Source organism: Sorex araneus, chromosome 10 (genome assembly GCF_027595985.1).
Source record: "Sorex araneus isolate mSorAra2 chromosome 10, mSorAra2.pri, whole genome shotgun sequence".
Lineage (NCBI taxonomy): Eukaryota > Metazoa > Chordata > Mammalia > Eulipotyphla > Soricidae > Sorex > Sorex araneus.
Window position 1 is genome coordinate 66,489,624 of NC_073311.1, and position 20,966 is coordinate 66,510,589.

General features: G+C 53.9%; 1 protein-coding gene across 2 annotated transcripts in view; it reads right to left on the reverse strand.

The window, feature by feature from the left end:
* Nucleotides 1-742: 742 nt before the first annotated feature.
* The window catches only part of AMN1 (antagonist of mitotic exit network 1 homolog), a 40,601-nt gene continuing 20,377 nt past the window's right edge, over nucleotides 743-20,966 (reverse strand). Inside the window, exons 3-8 of one of the 2 annotated variants that reach the window (XM_055118473.1) lie at nucleotides 20,268-20,400; nucleotides 16,430-16,574; nucleotides 15,981-16,198; nucleotides 15,839-15,895; nucleotides 14,041-14,152; nucleotides 743-1,101 (exon numbers count right to left, since the gene is read on the reverse strand). In XM_055118473.1, the coding sequence (XP_054974448.1) occupies nucleotides 1,025-1,101; nucleotides 14,041-14,152; nucleotides 15,839-15,895; nucleotides 15,981-16,198; nucleotides 16,430-16,574; nucleotides 20,268-20,309 (651 nt within the window). In that variant the 5' untranslated portion in view covers nucleotides 20,310-20,400 and the 3' untranslated portion in view covers nucleotides 743-1,024. The remainder of the gene's footprint in view (nucleotides 1,102-14,040; nucleotides 14,153-15,838; nucleotides 15,896-15,980; nucleotides 16,199-16,429; nucleotides 16,575-20,267; nucleotides 20,401-20,966) is intronic. The other variant, XM_004611330.2, reaches the window with a different exon arrangement.

Genomic DNA, 20,966 nt, shown 5'->3' on the forward strand with positions numbered 1-20,966 from the left:
AACCCAGGTTCGATTCCCACCATCCCATAGGGTCCCCCGAGCACCGCCAGGGGTGATTCCTGAGTGCAGAGCCAGGAGGAACCCCTGTGCATCACTGGGTGTGACTCAAAAAGAAAAAATAATAAAATAGAGCTGAGAGGGGCTGGGATAGGACAGCGGGGAGGCCATCTGCCTCGCACGCAGCCGGCCCAGGCTCGATCCCCGGCTTCCCATCCGGCTCCCTGAGCACCGCCAGGACAATTTCTGAGTGTAGAGCCAGGAGAAAGCCTTGAGCATCTCTGGGTGTGACCCATAAACGAAAAAGTCATTAAAAATAAAACAGAAGACTCATCTTTCAGGGATCATGTTCCTATTTCCCTAGTTGGTTCCTCTGACTGTGGAGCCCCCGAGCCCCCGAGGAGGGCAGCCCCCTCTCCCGCGCGGGAAGCAGCTGCTTTTGGCCCCTGGCGCTCACTCCTCTCTCCCCTTGGGAGACAGAGGGGGAGATGCAGGCTGGGTGGTCCCAACAACCAACGAGAGCTGAGAGGAGGCCCCGGGTGGAGGGCCACGCGGCCTGTGACGGAGGGGCTGGGAGGGTGACGGTGGGGACCAAGCAATGAGTCCTTTCCTTCCCCGCAGGAAGGGGTGCCTGGTGCGTGCTCGGCGTGGCGCTGCAGACCGCTGGCCGGTGCATTCCACAGGGATCCCCTCAGCTGTGTCCACGGCATGAGAGCAGGTCAGGGGCGGGAGCCAGACAAGGAACAGGGAGTAAGGATGTTTCTTGGAACCGCTTTATTCGGAATTCTAATGTTATCCATATCATATCGGTACGTTTCTCTGGTACGAGCTCAAGTATCGGGTAGTAGGGAAAACCGTCGGGGAAGGCGAGTCACTGAAAGGTTTAAAGAGATGCATGGCCCGCCTGCAGGCTGCCTCAGGAGCAGCTCGAACAGGCAGGCGGAGTCCACCTGGGCACGGACACGAGGAGACCCTCCTGGAGTATCCTGGGGGCAGCGCGAGGCCCCAGCTGGACGAAGCGCGGGCCTCAGTAGTAAACAGTCCACATCACCTGCTTTAGCTTGTTTGGGCCAAGCGACCGCTCCAGTATTTCCCGTGAGCGATCTACAAGCGAACAGAAGGACAGGTCAGTCCAGCGGGACAGAGGCATGGACATGTCCTCAGTACAGACAGTGACGGACGGGCAGCCGCCAAGGCTCGTGGGGCTGGGAGGGGCCGGGAGGGCCGGGCAGTCAGGGCTCAGGGGACCGCAGGGTTAAGCGGCCAATGCAGGAGAACACGTGGCAGGTACGGCAGCCTCGCCTCACCAGCGGTGGTGGACGGACACAGTGATGCCTCAAAAAGTGAACACGTATCGTTTTCTCTGAAACTCCTTAATTTTGTCAGCTAGAGAGGTGGCTTCCCGCGAAGCAGTGGACATACGACAAGCCAGGCCCTGGCGGGGGAGGCTCAGCGGCCCCTCGAGCTCAGTGCTCTCGCCGCCTGCAGCGTGGGCATGGGCCCAGGGCCTCGCTCCCCACAGCTCCGGCACCCACGGGCTCTCTCCAGCCCGTGTCCCTCTGACACAGAGGCCAGCCTGGAGGAGGCGCCCGCCGCACCGTCGTGCAGGCCACCCAGATGGGGCAGGATGGCCTCCGACACGGCTTCCTACTGGGCCACCTCCAAGGGCCGTGCGTCTGGCCCCTCTGCATGTCCCCGGGCTTCTCGTGAGGCCCGCCCCTCCCCCCGCCCCACCCCTGACGGCCCCACTCAGGATTCCAACCCTGGGCCTCCGCAGGCGGCCTCGGCAGTGATGCCAATTCCCGTGTGACTGCTGTCAGTTCCCTTCTCTCCTGAGTCCTGCGTGAGCCGGCCACCCAGAGAAGGCTCAGAGGCATGGAGTGTCCCCTGCCCCGGACACAGCCGCCCACCGAGGGCTGGGGCAGGCCCGCAGCAGGGAGGAAGAGACGCTGCCCCCGAGCTCCCCTCGCCCTCCGGCGCCCTCGGGCTCAGGCCGACCACAGGCTCCCGCCATGTGGTCACGGGGGAGAGGCCACGGGCCAGAGGCTCCCGGACTGGCAGGGCAGAGGGAGCCCCGTGTGCCAGTCTGTAGACGTGCCTGCAGGGAGGGATGCCGCCAGGACTCCTGCTCTGATGGCGGAAAGTCACGCACGCGGGGACTCTCCACGCCGCGTGCCCGCCACCTTGACACGCTCCTCGGCGTGCGCGGAGACAGCAGGAGACTCGGTGTCACCCCGAGGCCCCTTCGGAGCTCAGCTCAGGTCTGGGTGCGATTAGGAGACTCCCCGGGAGAAAAGAACATTTCAGGGTCTCAAGTGTTTCTACCCTGACTCCGCGGACAGACAGACAAGCATTTGGAGCTAAACACACCTTGGCCAACACCTGAACCAAGGAAGCGCGAGCTGCCTGGCCGGCACTCAGCCGGGCAGGGCCTGCGCCTTCCCCACTCGGCCTGACCAGCTGCCTGTTCCTCCGAGGGCCGGCAGGGCACTGGCGAGCCACCAGGTGGCAGCAGGAGCCAGTCGGCTGGGCTGCAGAGGGCACTGCGGCGGGCGGTGAGGGGGCAGCCTGCAGGGGCAGACCCTGGGCGGGCGCTGGTGTTGGGCAGGGGGCCGCTCCGCAGGCCTGGTGTGGACGGGGAGAGGATGTCTCACGCCCACACCGGCCACAGCGCCGGGCCTTTAAAACACGGGCTCACTCCGGGACCCAGAAAGTTGTGAGGCAGATTTCCGTGCCCAGAGCAGGGCTGGATCCTTGGGGAGGGGCCAGGACCGCGGGGCAGGGGCAGGCTGCAGCGAGAACGCAGGTCCCCGGAAAGCCTACGGGATGCCTGCTGGTATCAAGAACTCCGGATGAAGGCAACTGGGAAAAAGAGCCATGGAGTGGCCACGCTCCTGCCTGACTGAATTCCACTCTCTGCCTCACCTAGTGTCCACTCTCCTCCCTGACCGAGTGTCCACTCTCCTCCCTGACTGTCCACTCTCCTCCCTGACCGAGTGTCCACTCTCCTCCCTGACTGTCCACTCTCCTCCCTGACCGAGTGTCCACTCTCCTCCCTGACTGTCCACTCTCCTCCCTGACCGAGTGTCCACTCTCCTCCCTGACTGTCCACTCTCCTCCCTGACCGAGTATCCACTCTCCTCCCTGACTGTCCACTCCTCCCCGACCTAGTGTCCACTCTCCTGCCTGACTGAATTTCACTCTCTGCCTCGCCTAGTGTCCACTCTCCTCCCTGACTGTCCACTCTCCTTCCTGAGTGTCCACTCTCCTCCCTGACCTAGTGTCCACTCTCCTCCCTGACCGAGTATCCACTCTCCTCCCTGAGTGTCCACTCTCCTCCCTGACCGAGTGTCCACTCCCTCCAAGACCGAGTGTCCACTCCCCTCCCAGACCGAGTGTCCACTCCCCACCCGGAGCCGGGCGGCTTCTCACCCTGCGCGTCCTCTCTCCCGGCTGTTCCCCTGGAAAAGCCCAGGCCCCTCTTGAACATGTATTTCTCTCTTGCTCGCTCACCCCTATTTTTTAAAACATAAAATGATTTCACTTCACTACTTTCCTTTTCTGGCAAAGAACAATTCCTCACTCGGCCTGAGTCCAGACCCGCCCTGACCTTGGCTGGTGGGCAGTTCCCCTCCACGCAGAGTCGGTGGGTCCAGGCGCTGCAGGACAGGCGTGGGTCCGTCTGCCTGGGTGCTCGGGGATCCCTCTCCCACTAGGCACCCGCCTGCCAAGGCTGCTGGGTTGCCCTGCCCCAGCGCCCGTCGACAGGCCACAGGCGAAGCCCAAGGAACAGTGGCGTGTGGAGCTGATGGTCACCAGGTGCTCTGGCCGAGTCTCCGGCTCCTTGGGCTGGCACTGAGCGAGGGGCGTGACCTGCCGTGCTGGCTCCATCGTTCCCCGTCAGCATCCTGCCCCCTCAGCCACGGTCGAAGGACAGCTGCTGGCTACGAGCCCTCCGTGCTTCAGGCCCCGGCAGTGAGCTGCCCTGCCTTCCCGGAGAGCTTGCTGCGCCCTTGCTGGCACCCCTGAGCTAGTTAAAGTTCATCTTCAACCTTTCCTTCGTGCTTCACCTCTCACCGTCACGGCTCCCCAAGCCAGTCTTGGTTACTGACAAGCCAAAACTTTCTCGTAATTCTGCATTTTGCATTTGTAGTGTATTACTTGCTTTTCTATTTCCCCTAGAGCCTTTTCATATTTTACTACAGAGCACTGTTCTTTGCTTAAACACAGAAAGACTGTTAATGCTCCTAATATTTGGGAGTTGACTGACTCTGAGATATATCTACTCCTGGGCATCCGTCATAATTACTTGGCTCAGGCTTCAGTTGCTGTAGTTCCTAACAGCCCAAAAGGGAGGTCCCGCCGTGGGACTGGGATGGACCCAGAACGAGTGGCAAAGCTACCCGGCATCAAAACGGGAGTCTAGAAAGCATAAATGCATGGTCCTGAGGCAAACTGTTATGGCTTAAGAGACAGAACCCCATGGGGAAGGACAAGCTGAACTGGCCTGAGGACTTAGTCTGGGATTTATGGTAAAACCTTGCTTGAACTAAGTGCTAAAAGCCTTGCTTGCTCTCAGAGCCCAGAGATCTAAGTTTTGGGATCTTTGTCTCTTCCTGTTTTTATCCAAACAACTGCAAGTATTGATAAGAAGTAAACTTAATTGTTTAACATATGCAACTAGAGGGAAAGACAAAAGCAATGTGGATGTCCCGGAGACAATGTCTCCCTGAGTTAATCGCCTCTGCCAAATGCTTCTCTGTGTTTCTGACCAGGCACACCCACGTCCTTACCTCAGGGCCCTCAGAAGTGCTGTCAGTAAGCATGCTAGCAGCGTTGCGTTAAACGGGCCATTTTCACCATCTGTCTGTGGTCCCCCTTCTGTTTGTCTGTCTCTCTGCTGGGGGGGCCTGGGGCGGGCTGACGGGAGTGTGTCCCAGCACCCACACACTGTGAACTCACAGACAACGGTCAGAGAGCCAATTCTGACCCACTAGTTGTTGAAAAAGAACTGAATGTGATGCCAAAGAAAACAAAGATGAATGTGCGAAGAACCCAACTGCCAGGCAGCCGTTGAAGAGGAGGGCAAGTTAAGAGTCAAGAACTGAAGGGCAGGTTAAGGGTTAACCGCTGAAGTTGCCCTTTGTAACTACTTGACTGCTTTGAAAGATGTCTTCAGGACCTACTGCTGGGCAGGACTCTGTCACCAAATGGGCCAACAAACTGCCCTAGGAACTATAGGCAAACATTTGAGGGAAATAGTTAACAGTCAACAAATGTTTAGATATGCAAATCAAGTGACCTATGTGTGAACCCCTTTGATATATAGATGTGATTCCCTTTGATATGTGAGATTTTCATTTGTCAACAAATGTTTAGATATGCAAATTAAGTGAGCTATGTGATTCCCTTTGATATGTGAGATTTTCATTTCTCCCCCAAAAGAGTACAAAAACAGCTAGCTTTTTGAGTTTGGGGCCTTCGGTTATGCCACGCTATTGAGGCACAATTGAAGGTCCCAATATAGCTATATTGGCTTAAATAAACCCCATGCATTTGCAGAAAGAGTTGTCTTGGTTTTGTTCTTTTATCTCTCCGAGCCTCCCCCGGGCAGAGATCTGCCGACCCTAATACCATGACTTGTTCCGAGAGTGCTGCACCCGCTCACGGGCGTCCACGGGTACAGTGGGCCTGGGGGAGCTCGAAGGACCCAGCACTGGCGGCACACTGGGGGACCCCTGCCTCGTTCTGATGTAGGCAGGTAGATAGGGAAAGGCCCTTGGCAATGAAAATTGAGATTTAACAGAGTCTCTGGGAAGGGGACTCTTAAGATGTGCAGATTCAAGAAAACAAAAGACCCGGAAGAAACCATCAGCAGACCCTGAGGACAACAGACCCCTCCCCAGGGGGTTCCCCAAAGAAGGCCATCACCACTCCCAACCTCCCTAGTAACCTCCTTAGCAACGGACTTTTACCTGGGAAGAAGCCCCCACGTGGGGGCAGGTTGGAGAAACCCTATAAAGGCCACCTTGAACAAAGGAAGTGCGCGCATATGCTGCCTGAGCCCATGTGCTGCTTGTGCCATGTGGCCGAGCACATGTGTCGCCCGCATCTCCCCCTTGAGATGTGTACTTTCATGCTTTCGTGTCCAGTGCTAGGATGTGTGTAGAGCTCTCTCCACCCTTGGAGAAGCCCGCGTTCTCTCTTGAGCGCGTTATTCTTACTATTCTCTGTCCCACTTATCCCTTCCTCCCTCCCTCAGAAACCTCTGAATAAAATCTATTTACTTCACTGCTTGTCTACTCCTGAAATTCTTTTCCGCGAGCGAGACAAGAACCCAGTAACCCTGGGTCCCGGGTGGTAGAGGCGGCTGGAGAGAAAGTGACCGTCTTTCTCCTCCCCGCTTCACGAAAGTCACCCGTGGGGCCCACCGACATCATTTTGGCGAGCCAGCCAGGAGTAGCAGTGAAGAAATCCACGAGGAAGGAGGTAATCTGTGGAAAATCTGCTGTGGAGGTATGCTCCCTTGAAAATCTCTAGGGGGGATGAGGGAGGAATGTGATAACCTCTGTGTGAATGTGTGTGTGCATGAGCACCCTGATAGGTCCTCCTATCAGGCGTGATTTTGTGGCTCCACGACCTGGCACTCTTAAAGTCCCTCTAAGTCACGGAGCTCGAGTGGGCTGCCTGCGATTCCACGGAGAACATACGGTCAAGGGTGGTACTGGCATAGCTGCCGGTCGCAAGTCACAATGCTGAACCACTAAGGCTAAGTTCTCCACCGGCCAGGCAAGCATCTGAGTGGTCTCTGCAAAGAGGCACCCCTCCTTTGTCTGTCTCGCGTCACTGTTCACTATGGGAGGAATGGGAGGGAAGCCCACTAGTGAGAATAATCCGGGAAACTAAAGTGAATCAACATCCAGGTAGAACATCCTTTCCCCACCCAGTCGCTGTCCGATTAAAGGATTAGCTAGAGGTCGATTGTAATGCTAATGAAGGCAGCCAGCATGTTTAGCTCTAGACAAAGTGAGACTGAAGAAAAAAAAAGGTAAAAGCAGGGAAGATGTAGCAAGCTAAGAAAGGCAGAACTTCTTTCAAGGAGCAGGGTTTCTTTAAGACCACAGCATTAGGTTCGGCTCGGGCACACAGCTGTGGGTCTGCCCGGTGCCAGGCCTGCCCAGGGACGCCTGCGGCAGAAGCAGAGGCCATTGATGGAGACGGTCCAAATCCAATGAGCCTCTGAGTGAGGGCCCATACTCGGGGGGTTAGAGTCCCCTCGGGAAATGGCCAAGGCCACTACGAGGGGTTAGAGTCCCCTCGGGAGAGGCCAAAGTGTAGGCCAATACTCGGGGGGTTAGAGTCCCCTCGGGAGAGGCCAAAGCGTAGGCCAATACTCGGGGGGTTAGAGTCCCCTCGGGAGAGGCCAAACCGTAGGCCAATACTCGGGGGGTTAGAGTCCCCTCGGGAATGGCCAAGGCCACTACGAGGGGTTAGAGTCCCCTCGGGAGAGGCCAAAGTGTAGGCCAATACTCGGGGGGTTAGAGTCCCCTCGGGAGAGGCCAAAGCGTAGGCCAATACTCGGGGGGTTAGAGTCCCCTTGGGAGAGGCCGAAGCGAAGCCCTGGAGAGTAGTTTTTGCTCAAGAACCATCCTGTCTTAGGTTTTGTCTCTTCCCTAGGTGTTTTGGTACGCAAAAGAACATGGGCAACTCAACTTCAGTACCTAAAAATTCCCCTCTGGGTTGCTTGTTAAATTAAAACATTGGAAGAGCCTCCAGCTAGATAGTTTAAATAAGGAATATCTTGTCGACCTCTGTAACACCATATGGCTTGAATATAATCTAGAGCATGGGGAAAGATGGCCAGTGAATGGCAGTTTGCATTACCAGACCATTTTGCAGTCAGATCTTTTGCAAGTAATGAAAGAAGTAGGATTATCAAAGCAGAGAAGGATTTAATATCAAGAACGAAGAAGTGTGTCACTAAGGTGGTTTACCCCCACATTTGATAAGAAGATACTAGCTCCCTGCCTCAGAAGTAATCTTGATCTTAAAATGGTAACATCTGGCAACCTTAAGTTTCAACAACTTGGTCATAGTTTTGCCGGCTTGTATCAACAAAAGCGCTTTCTTGACCCATTTTTAACAAGCAGGAAACTGGCTGGTCAGGCAGAGAAACGGGGAGCAATGTTCCCAATCGGCCGACAGGGCTTAACTTTGCCCTGGGGACTTCTCCTTCCTTTCTCAGTCTGTCAGTCCTCTCCCTGCCATTTTTTTGAAGGGTCAGATCGATCGATCAAATGTATACATGTGCACATGTAGTGGTGTTTTTGTTAGTAAGTTCATTGTCTGTCTGTCTGTCTGTCTGTCTGTCTGTCTGTCTGTCTCTATGTGGAACACTTGAACTTGAGTGTTGGAGCCAGAGTGAAAATCAGCAGTAAAAATTAGACCAGGGAAAGCAAGATCATCACGAGAGATCAAAGTGATATGTAGTCCAGCAATTTAAAGGGTTGAAGTGTTTTTGGAACTTGTTAGACAAGGTTTTAAACAAAGATTTCTTATCAGAATGTTGAGCCTACAGAGAAGGCAAAATTCTCAATCTGGATTTCTTATTGGAAGAACATTAATGGCTATTACAGTTGTAATTCATCTGAACTTCAGAATCTACTATCTAGCAAGAGCTGCAGAAGTAGTGCCTAAAACTAAAGTGAAATAAAGCTTTCAGAGGATGCAAGGCTTTATTTTACAAGATTCAGCCAATCTTAATGAGGAATTTAGCCAGTTTACAAACAGAGGTACAGAAGCCATCAAAATAGTTTTCTTATGTTTCCACAAACATTGACAGTCCAAGTGTTTTTTCTATGCTATTATCAAAGTTTAGTTAAAAAAAAAAAGGGGGGGCTCTTTCTGTGTCAGAAAGCATGTTTGTATTGTGGAATTGTTAGAGAGCTTATGATTTGAAATGACTAAGATACAAAAACTATTGGACTTAAGCCAAAGAAGGTTTACTCATGTTTCATAAAAATTGATGGTTTAAAGGTTATGCCGTTGTGTCAAGGTACATATGCATCTATATTGGATTATTAGAATGTGAGCTGAAATAATTGTGGAAAAGCAGGTTCAAAGAGTAATAGTTTAGTTAAAACATGAGTTTCTAGAGTTATGAATTGGTTGTAAAATTTATTCTACAAGTGTTTTTTTTGATCTCTGAGACTTTTAGTAACTAAAATTTCTAGAGGTACTTAGCAAAGAATTATAATAGATTAATCTCAGGTGTCAGCCTGATAGTATGAAGCCATAGTATTGTGCCTTGGTTAAAGTTTGAGATAAGAATGGAGTATTTCATGGAAAATGTGGGAAATTTTACTGACTATTGTTAAATCAGTCTGTCCAGTACATGAAAATGCATGTTATTATTCTGATAACTTTATTCATTGCAAAGCTTTGTCACCAGGTTCATATCTAGCTCTGACCATCAGAGAGAAGTTTGTATGCAAGTGTGAGATCCTTAATATTTTATGGTAATCTATGAGTGTTTTAATCTTTATATTTGTGTTTTCCTAGAAATCAGAATTCTAAGATGTCTCCTGGTGAATTTCTAATGTGGAGTGAACCTTTGCCCAATGAATATGTTGTAAGAACTTTAGTTGTGAGCATCTTTAAAGTTGTTGAATATCTATAGAACTGACCTAATGCTTTTGAAATAACACTGCAATTAGTTTTGTCATGTTAAATGAAATGATTGGTAATTTGTGTCCAAATTTGGGAAATCATGTTGTATTGAGTTCAGTAAAATAAGAGTTTAAATTTGTGGGACGACTGTAAGGAATATAGATGTATGTCTTAAGTCAGAAAGATAATGGATGCAGATATCATCAGTTGGAAAAAGGAAAGGAATCCTGTTAAAGTGAAGTTGATTTTGAAACGGGTTGAAGGAAAGTTACAGGACAGAATGAATGTAAAGGAAAGTGTAGAAGGTTTGAGGTTGTGTTTGAAGGAAAGAAACTGATCACTGTTTTAAGAAACTCTTTAAATCACATGCAGAATTGTTCTAGTATGTTTTTGGTAGGATCTATGGAAAAGATATTGGATGGATTGTCTGGAACTCCTGTTACAGTGCTCTTAGATTATTGAATTCTTCAAAAGTTGTGGAAAATCAAGTGTTTTTTTCAAATGGGATTAAATGAATTAGACATGTTTAACTGTACACTGGACTTCCAGTACAGTGCTCTCATTAATAGGAAGTCAAGGTTTTCAACATGGGATTGAATGGGTTAAATATGATGTTAAATTGTACACTTTTCCTCTACAGATTTTAGCTTCTTTGACTAGGACCCACAACAAATGGGTGTGTTGCATCTCACTGTGAGTAAAGTGAAATGTTTGCTTTTCTCTTCTTTTGTACCTTCAGTATGTTTTTGATGCTTCATGGCACTATGTTGGTTTGCATAAATCCAGACAAAAGTCTTTCCTCTCTGTAATAGGGTCTACCCCTCATGCAGGCAGGAAAATCAGTTATGGGACCCCAAAGCCCTCTTTCAGGGAAAGAGTCAAGGGATTGGTCTAAATGACAGGAGCAGGTATTTAACAGGTACTGTTTCAAGTACCCTACAAACCTCAGGGAGACCCTAGAGGCCAGTTGGCTCAAGGAAAGAATGGAAATCATCACTGCTATGGAAAATGAGAAATCGGGGAATCTGTGTGACTGACACAATCTGGGCCTACTCAGCATCAAGAAAAACCCTGGAAACCAGGATCTCTCCCAGCCCTGAGGAAGGGAGGGGATGGACTCCTTTCTGCTAGGATGCATCTACGGAAAAGGCCACCTCCAGTTCAACCTGAAGGCTCGAGACCATCCAGTTCATCGTGGGACATTTATGGCCAGGCCTGGGTAACTCTGACGTGCCACGTAGAATTAATGCCATTATTGGTGTGCCTCCTGTCTTTAGCCAACCCCCAGGACTTCTCAGTAAATAATGGGGTACCCCAAATGGAGAGTTCTCCAATCTTGCTGTATTTATGCAAAAGAACAAGTCAGATTTGTTAAGCCATCAGGCAAATTTTAAAATGAAGGTGGAGAGAAAACCATGTTTCTGTAACTTGCTTTTTAAAGAATCAGATTCAAATTCTACAGAGTAATCTAGTAAATGTATTCTAATCTTGATCTAAAAGGTATCCCTTTTGGATAATTCAGGTACAATGTGTTTTACTGACTGTAAAGTAAGCAGTCTAGTCTGTGAGACTCAATGTTGAAGATGCTGTCACTAGTCTGACCAGGGTATTGGAAGCCAGAGCTTTAGTGGGGGGAACCTCAGCTCAAAGTGCAGAATTAATTGCTTTCCCCCAACCTGTCAATTGGCTACAGTGCCAAGTGTGGACATCTAAACTGGTTCTAAGTATTCACTTTTAGTTCTATGAACACAGTCATTTGGAGAGAACTAGAATTTTAACAGCTCTTAATTCTCGTTCCATCATGGGATTAATACCCCATCCAGAGAATACTCATCTAAGATACTCTGCAAAAGAGGAACAATAGGCATTGGAACAAGGTTTTCAAAAGGAAATTGATAGATAAAGGGTTACACTAAGCTTCCAACACTAGTGAAAGCCATCTTTCATGGGAAGGAACTCAGAACTGTGCTTTCTGTTTCATTGATGAATCGTGGGCCTCCTTTCCTAACACTTGTAACTTCAAGGAATTTACCAAGGAGAGGATTGGCAGCTTGACATCATGTAAATGATCAAACGCTCATATTCAAGGTATAAACATCTACTGCTTCCAAATGACAGCTTCAGTGGATGGGTAGCTTTTCCAACCTGAGAAGTGGTGTGGTGCTTCTAGGCCACTAGAAAAATCTGGACATAGGAAGTCATTTTCTATCAACCAATGGGTGAAGCAGTTATTCTTTTCCATTGTTTTTTATGACAGAAATGGGTATGGCATTATGTTGCTTTGGGTTCTGTTGCTTTAACTCTTATGTTTCCTAAGACAGCAAACTATTTTGTCCTTACTAGGTCAGAAAGGACCTTCCACATCTCCAGAGTCTAATCATTTCAAAGTGCCATCCCTCAGTCTAATTGATCTGATCTTTTCTTTCAGATAACTTCAGGATCCCAACCAGTTCATTGCCTGGGGCACATAAGGTAGCATGAGGTTTCACCCCTTACATAGGCAGAGTCTGCGCCCCTCTGTCAGCATGAAGCAGCTTCAGAAGATGGATCACCGACCATTTTCCCCTTAAAGATTTAAGGTGGTGAAATCTCTAGGGGGGAATATGATGTAGGCAGGTAGATAGGGAAAGGCCCTTGGCAATGAAAATTGAGATTTAACAGAGTCTCTGGGAAGGGGACTCTTAAGATGTGCAGATTCAAGAAAACAAAAGACCCGGAAGAAACCATCAGCAGACCCTGAGGACAACAGACCCCTCCCCAGGGGGTTCCCCAAAGAAGGCCATCACCACTCCCAACCTCCCTAGTAACCTCCTTAGCAACGGACTTTTACCTGGGAAGAAGCCCCCACGTGGGGGCAGGTTGGAGAAACCCTATAAAGGCCACCTTGAACAAAGGAAGTGCGCGCATATGCTGCCTGAGCCCATGTGCTGCTTGTGCCATGTGGCCGAGCACATGTGTCGCCCGCATCTCCCCCTTGAGATGTGTACTTTCATGCTTTCGTGTCCAGTGCTAGGATGTGTGTAGAGCTCTCTCCACCCTTGGAGAAGCCCGCGTTCTCTCTTGAGCGCGTTATTCTTACTATTCTCTGTCCCACTTATCCCTTCCTCCCTCCCTCAGAAACCTCTGAATAAAATCTATTTACTTCACTGCTTGTCTACTCCTGAAATTCTTTTCCGCGAGCGAGACAAGAACCCAGTAACCCTGGGTCCCGGGTGGTAGAGGCGGCTGGAGAGAAAGTGACCGTCTTTCTCCTCCCCGCTTCACGAAAGTCACCCGTGGGGCCCACCGACATCAGTTCCAGGCCCGGCACCTCCCCCAGCACCGAGGGAAAGTCCCCACTGAGCAGGTGTGGCCAGACCCCAGTGTGTCCCATTAACACACTGGGATGGGACGGGATGAAAAGTGGAAAAGGGAGGGAGGATTATTTTAAAAAGAGAGCTGGGATCTGGGGCCAGAGTGATGTACAGGGGGAGGGCGTTTGCCCTGATGCAGACAGGGTTAGATCCCGGCACCCCGTATGGACCCCCACGTACCGCCAGGAGTCAACTCCTGGGTGCAAAGTAACCCCTGAGCATCACTGGTGTGGCCCCCAAACCAAACCAACAAAAAAAGCTGGGGTTTGGATTCTAGGGGGCGACTGGAGCAGTTCCTTCCACTCTGAGCCTGCCGGCTGGCCCGAGGGACACGGGCCCGAGACTCGGCCTGCTCTGGCCGTGGCCGGAGCCACACAGCATGTCCACTGCAGCCCAGGCTGCTGGGCGCGCTGAGAGGGGGCTGGGTGGGAAACAGCAACAGCTACCAGACTCATGGGGCCGGCCACTCGGCAGCCCCGAAACCAACCTTCTCTGCCAGAGAGCGGCTCCCCAGAACCACCAGGGGTGCTCCCTCCCTGGGGCGCCGTGGCCTAGCGTGTCTCCCGTGGCCTGACACGGCTCCCGTGCAGCCGCTCCCTGAGCTGTGCGGCAGCAGAGACGGGGAGACGGTGCCGGAGGAGCGGGTGGCCGAGGGCTGGCGGCCCAGGGGGAGCAGGAGACGGCCGTGGCTCCTGGGACACCCAGTTGCGGCACTGATACACGGGCTGTGGCGACTTCCTTCTCCCCAGTAACAGTCCCGCAAGGGCCACGGCCTGAAGCGGTCACGGCTTGCTGGCACACGGGGAAGACGCATTAGAGACCCGAGTCTGTCTGCAGGGACACCACGGTTAGTGTCCTCAGTGCGTCCGCTGCCGTGACCCTGGTGCCACACATGGTGCCAGGAGCAGCCCCTGAGCTCCGGCGGGTGCGGCCCAACCTCCCTCCCACGCTCAGAGCGCGCCCCATCTCCCCCGCCCCCACCACGGAGGGGCCCCAGGCGCCCGCGCACTGAAGCACTCACCCGTCATCAGGGGGCACTCGAGGAACAGGAATATCTGCATCTGCGGGCAGCGCGTCAGGACGGCCTCCACGGCCTCGTCGGTGAGGTTCGCACAGTATCCCATGTTGATCTCCTGTTGGAACCCCAGACAGAGGGGACACGCGTCATCCCGGGAACAGAGGTCCGTGTCTTTGGTTCAGTGAATGGACCGACGAGACTTACTTGACAGAGATGGTCTTTGCTTGCGGGAGGAAAATCTGAAAGGTGCCCACCCTGTCCACATTCTGGGTGACCGGCCCTGCTCCCAGCTAAGAAAGTCCCTGAGGCCGCGCTGGAAGGGCCGTGACGTGCCCGCCCCAGTGCTTGGGCACGGAGCAAGGTACTGATGGGCTGGCAGGAATGCCCGCTGCAGGGGCGGCTGTTCAGACACCCCTGCTGTCTGGACACAGCCCTCTGGCGCGTGAAAGCCCCCTCTCGCCCCCCCCACAGGCGTCTCAGTGCGCCAACCAACACCCGTCCCAACAACAGCCACTGACAAAGAGTGTGATAGAACCACGGAGGCAGGTGGGTACCGTCACCAAGCACATGTGTGGCCTCCGTGACGACAAGAAGGGGGCGGGGGAGAGGCATTTCCCTGCCAGGTAAGTGCGGTGGGAAAAGGCCGGTGTCAGGACGGCGAGCTGGAGCATGGGCACTTTGAAAGTTGATGCCCACCCACTCCCGCTGCAAAGCGACTGGCAACTCACGAAAGCCCAGACCGAGCAGTGCCAACCGCAGACGTTCACCACAGACGCAGACCAAGGACGCCACCTGCAGACACTCAGCACAGATGCTCAGACCGAGCGATGCCACCTGCGACTTCACTGCAGAGACGCGTGCCCTTGGGCGCAGGCAGCGGTGGGCAGGGGTGCCCCTGCAGAGGCTCCAAGGGCGGAGCACATGCTCGGCACCCCGGAAGCCCGGGCCTGACCCTGGCAAGCACCACGCGGCCCTGTCTGCGGGCTCCTGGGGGTCTCCCTTCCCGCCCGGTGAGGCTGGCTTCCTCGGGGGCACTCAGCTGAGAGATGGGCTGGGGGCTTCAGGCAAAGCCTCCTGCTGTCATGCTGCTCTTTGGGTTGCATCTACGGGTCCAAGTGACCGGAATGTTTTGTGCCCACCCTGAGGTCCCTTAAGGACGGCAGGATGCAGTGACAGCAGAGCCTGGCCGGGCAGGGGCGCTCTGACGGCATCCACGGCACTCAGAGCACGACCATCCTTTACTCTGAGCACTGTAATTCCGGGGCCACACCCGTTGGTGCCCAGGGCTTACTCCTGGCTCTGGGCTCAGGGCTGACTCCTGGCGGGCTCGGGGGGCCATACGGGGGTGCTGAGGACCAAACCCTGCCTGGCCATGTACAGGGCAAATGAAGGAACCAGTGCACGCTGGTCTGGCCTCGGGCTCTCATCTAAACTAGACTTTATCTCCTAACTGCCAGGCCTCTCTGTAACAGAGCTGAGGATACGCATGCGCGCGTGCGTGTACATGCACACACACACATACTCACACACTTGCGCACATACACAGCCCCCAACAAAACCCTCAACTGACAGGAAGGTTCGTGTGAAAACGCAATGACAGTGAGACACGGAGGGTGTGCCTGGGTAAACTGCTGAGGAGGGCTGGGGGACGCCCAAAGGGCAGGGCACAGGCGCAGCACAAAGAAACCCCCGTTTCCTCACTGAGCACTGAGCCAGGAGCTGCCCCTGAGCACGGCTGGATGAGGCCCCACCCCAAGCCACCCTGAGCTCCCCAAGAATGGGCCTCGGACAGAACACGCACCTCGAGCTTCTGGGCACAGGGCCCACTCACGAGTGCCACCACGCCGTCGTCAGACACCTGCGGGAGAGGCCACGGCAGTGAGGTGCGACAGAGCGGCGCGCCGGGACCGCCTCTCGCTCGGGCGCCCGCGGCACGGCCCCACCTGCGTGAAGGAGAAGTCGATGCACTGCAGCACGGAGCAGTGCTCGCCCAGGGCCCGCAGGGCCGCGTCCGTGAGGCCCGAGCAGCCGTTCAGCTGGACGATGCGGAGCAGCCGGCAGTGGCGCGCGAAGGCCAGGACGCCGTCGTCGGTGAGGCTGTGGCACCACTTCAGGGAGACCTCCTGCAGGCACGGGCAGGACGCGGCCACGGCCTGGAGCCCTGGCACAACGAGACCAGCCGGGCTCAGGGAGCCGGCGCTGGCAAGGACGCGCCAAGGCCGGGCACCCACAGGGCCCTGCGCCCTGTACCCTGGGACCTCAAGATGCACCCCTGATGGCCCCCAGCACCCCTGCGAGCCCCCCAGAGCCCCCACACCCAGCACAACTTTCCCCGAGTTCCAGAGGCCCCAGAGAACAGTCATCCCGGGCCTGCTCCCGGCGGGAAACGTACCTTCAGAGGTGATGGCATTCCTTTTCTTCTCGAAGGAACTGAGGTTCAGCGTCCTCAGCTTCCGGCAGGCGCACACGTGCCGCAGGGCGCTGTCTGAAATGTCACAGCCCTCGATGTTCAGGGTCTGAGCTTCCGGGTGCAGGATCTGTGAGAGCCGTGGTGAGAAGTCAGGTTTGCCACGTGAGAGGCCCAACTCCACATCCAGCGTCTGGCCGCGCACACGGGCCGCAGCTGGGAAAGGGCAGGGGGCCCAGGGCCCTTCTGCGTGGAGCGTCGAGGAGCCCAGTTCCGGGGACCCACTGCACCACTGAGGGCAGAGGCGAGGGTGGCACAGGGCGGCTTCCGTCAGAGTCCAGCGGGGGACCGGCAGGCACGGTGTGTCCAGGGCGGGGGGCGCAGGCGCCACCTCTGCCCCTCAGGAGTGACGGCTGAGGCTGGCAGAGACGGTTTCAGAGTGTCCACTCCCGAGGCTAGAGCGACAGCACAGCGGGGAGGGCGTTTGCCTTGCATGCGGCTGACCCAGGTTCGATTCCCAGCATCCCATATGGTCCCCTGAGCACCGCCAGGGGTGATTCCTGAGTGCAGAGCCAGGAGTAACCCCTGAGCATCGCCAGGGTGTGACCCAAAAAACAAAACAAAACAAAAAACAAACCAACCAGTGTTCAGTCCCCTACCTGGGGGTTCCCCTAAAACAGGAGCGGCTTGATTTTCCTGGACATAAAAGCAGTGAATTATGTTGACGCCCCCAATCCCTGAAACTTGTTCCCGTTTGTAAGCGAGGGGGGGGGGGTGGCGGTGCCAGTGACAGAAGCAGAGCAGAGCAGCAGAGGGGAGGGGGCTGGGCCCAGGCCTCTCCGGGTCCACGAGTTTTGGGCTTTTGGGCTTTGTTTCATTCGGTGTTGGGCCACACCCAGCAGTGCTAAGAAGCTGCTCCTGGCTCAGTGCTCAGAATCGCTCCCAGTGTGCCCCTGTGCCGCCGTGTCACCTGGCAGGGCAGTGCCGGGGCTCGGACATGAGTGCCGGCCATGCGCTCAGACCCCAGGGCTCCCACGAGCCGGCAGCTCCACCTGGGCCCCGGCTGAGCTGCGTTCAGAGCACCGCACCTTAAGGCACTGTGGGCGTGGCCCTGTGAGCACCCCCACGGAAATGACCCTCTGGCGGCCACAGGGCACTGCCACCAAGGGCGCAGAGCTGGGGACCCGCCGGCAAGGGTGCCAGAGGTCCGGAAGGAAGAGCCCTGCGTCTCCGAGTGGGAGGGGCACGGGGTCTCGCCAGGGCCCGACTCACGGCCTCCTGCACGCCAGGCAGTGCTCAGGCCTCGGACGAGCACTCGTCCCAGTGGAAGGCGGGGGCTGCGTCTGCCAGTGCTCGTCAGGCAGCCTGGCGCGTGTGGCCCTCCCCGTACCCTGAGGGGCTCACGGGAAAACACGCCCTCGGGAGGGAGCTGCTACCGGGACTGGCCCAGGTTTCGAGTCCTTTGCCCTTTGGTGGCTCCGGGCTTGTGCCCGACTCTTCATGCCTGCGAGGGGGCCTGTGTGGTGCCGGGGATGCGCCTTGTCACCCGAAGGCCCGCAGCCGTCTGTAGGCTGTGTCCCCTCGTTCTTCCCCCTACGATGGTTCCCAGTGGTTCTGAACCAGGACAGAACTCCTGTACCACTGCTGACGCCGAGTCAGTCTCCAGCACTTGTGCGCGTGATGTGAGGATCGTGTCCCCCTGTTGAGTCACTGCCCGTCTGTCCCCACGCGCCTCGTCACTGCCTGTCTGTTCCCTCCCCCCACCCCCGGCACTCAGCACCCTTGCTCTGGTCATCCCAGTTTCGTGATGGGATCATGGGTCTGTCAGGCTCGTGCTATTTGTCCCCTTGTTCCGTCCGTCACATGCCACAGCTGAGTTCTCTGGCGCAGTGAGCTGGGACTGCCACGGTCCAGCTGTGGCAAAGGTTCAGGACCCCTGAAGGTGGGCTGATGGCGTCGGCGAAAGAACACGAAGAAACTTTCTCGGGTGTTGAAGGAGATCTCTGCTTTATTCCATTTTGCGTCTATATTTACATTTATTTTCTATGTATGCATCTAACTTATGACTTCATCACAGCAGGAGATTAGGCAAGAAGCTTTTTGTCTCACTTGTTGTGGTCGCATGAGATTAATAATAAGTTGCTCTTGGGGCTGGAGTGATAGCACAGCAGGTAGGGTGTTTGCCTTGCACATGGCCGGCCCGGGTTCGATTCCCAGCATCCCATATGGTCCCCTGAGCACAGCCAGGAGTAATTCCTGAGTGCAGAGCCAGGAGTAATCCCTGGGCATCGTCGGGTGTGACCAAAAAATTTTAAAATAAGAAAAGATAAAAATAAGTTGCTCAAGCATAGCATGCAGGGCTCACAAATACAACTCATAAATTACGTCAAATTAGCACAAAGGATTCATTAGACATTAATTTTATTTATTTATTTATTTTTTTGCTTTTTGGGTCACACCCGGTGATGCACAGGGGTTACTCCTGGCTCTGCACTCAGGAATTACCCCTGGCAGTGCTCAGGGAACCATATGGAATGCTGGGAATCGAACCCGGGTTGGCTGCGTGCAAGGCAAACACCCCACCCGCTGTGCTATCGCTCCAGCCCCAGACATTAATTTGTATCTAACTATTTTGAATAATCTTAGGATGCTGTTTAAGCCTTTCAATATCCGGGTCCCTTCGGTCCTTCTCGTTAAACTGTAACCAACTCTTTCCCTACCGACGATTCCAGGTTCTAATTTGCCTGGTAAGATCAAAACAAAAGATGAAGCCTTTTGTTTCATGTTTAACAAACACCGAGGGGCCTGCTGCGCCTTACTCCTTGCCGAAGGTTCAGTGTGTCGCATGTTTAGTCATTATGGTGGAACTACACTCCCCTAACTTGGGCCCGTGGGGGCTGTTCAGTTTCCTGTTTACCTTCCACTCTGGGTGCCCACGCACTGTCGGGCGTTTGTGTAAATGTTAATGCACATCTCTGTAGCCGCGCACAGGTTTCCTCATAGACCCATCTAGTTTACATCCTGTCGCATGTCTGCAAGGGCTGAGTCTCCAGTCATAATTCTGGACTCCCAGGACTAAACATACGGATCGCCCACAGTGCACATGTGTTAAGTACATGACTCCAAGAGTGGGGGGCAGGCGGCTGCTGTCTTGTTCCTTGAATGTCCTTCCACCATGTGTGGCCCTTGTCACACTGCAGGGCGGGTAAACATGGCATGGGCCTGGCCGAGGCAGCAGGCGGTGGGGGCGGGTGTGGCCACAGGGGGGCCGAGGCCAGACACCGTCACCTTTGTCGTCACCTCTGTGGCTCTCTGGGGTTTGCCTTTTGCTCAGTCACTGCGCGTCCAGCTTTACCAGGGAAGAACTGATCACAGTGTTCAAAGTCTTTTAAAAACACGGAGACCAGGGGCTGGAGTGATAGCATAGAGGGGAGGGCGTTTGCCTTGCACGCAGCCAACCCGGGTTCAAATCCCAGCATCCCATATGGTCCCCTGAGCACCGCCAGGAGTGGTTCCTGAGTGCAGAGCCAGGAGTAACCCCTGTGCATCACCAGGTGTGATCCCAAACCCCAAAAAATAAAAAAAATAAATAAAAACACGGAGATCAGGGATGCTGGCGCAACCCTGACAGGGAAGGGAGAGCGACGGAACAGTGTGGGAAGGGCCCTGAGGGAGTCTCTCGTGTGGCCTGTGGGGCTTTGGGGGAAAGAAACAGTAATGCTCGCTTGGAGTTTCAAAAGATCACGGATCCTACTATTGACTGTTGCTCCAAAACTCTGAAACTAAATGTAAATCTCGAAATGAAATGTGCTTGCTTTCTTACCGCACTTATGTTGGAATCCGTTATCTGGCCCTCGAGGCTCATTATGTTAAGCAGTCGGTCTTTTATGTTGGGAGGCAAAGGCTGAACCTCTGTGATGTATCTGGAAATATTTTTTGCAAAGTACCAAAGGCATCTGAAAAGCAAACAGGAGAGAATCAGTGAGCGTGACAGGCGCGGGCTCTGAACGTCTGCTCAGCGCGTGCTGCTGACTCGGCCCTCCTGGCACAGGGCCCACCCTGGCTGCGCCCTCCCAGCACAGGGCCCACCCTGGCTGCGCGGTTCCACCACTGAGGCCGGCCGGCTGCCCCGCTGAGGCACGATGTCCTTCCACACCGTTCCACAGCACACCGCGCTGAGTTATTTAAAACATTTTTTGAGATTAAAATTTTATCGGATCCCTATGTATTATAAAGTCACAAAGATAGTTCCGATTGAGTTTCAATATTCTAACACCAATCCCTTCACCAGTGTCCAATACTCATTCACTAAATATCACCAAACAACCCAGGGTTTTTCCTAAATTAGTCTCTAATTCCTAAGACAAAGACATCACCTGGACAAGCATTAAGCTAGGGAATCACTGATAAGTTTTACCTGCCAATAAGTCATTTTTGTTAGTCCCTTTAAGATTAGACAGGTAATGCATCATTAGAGAAATTACTCTAGTTGCAGAAGTTCTGCCAGAACTACAAATCCCAG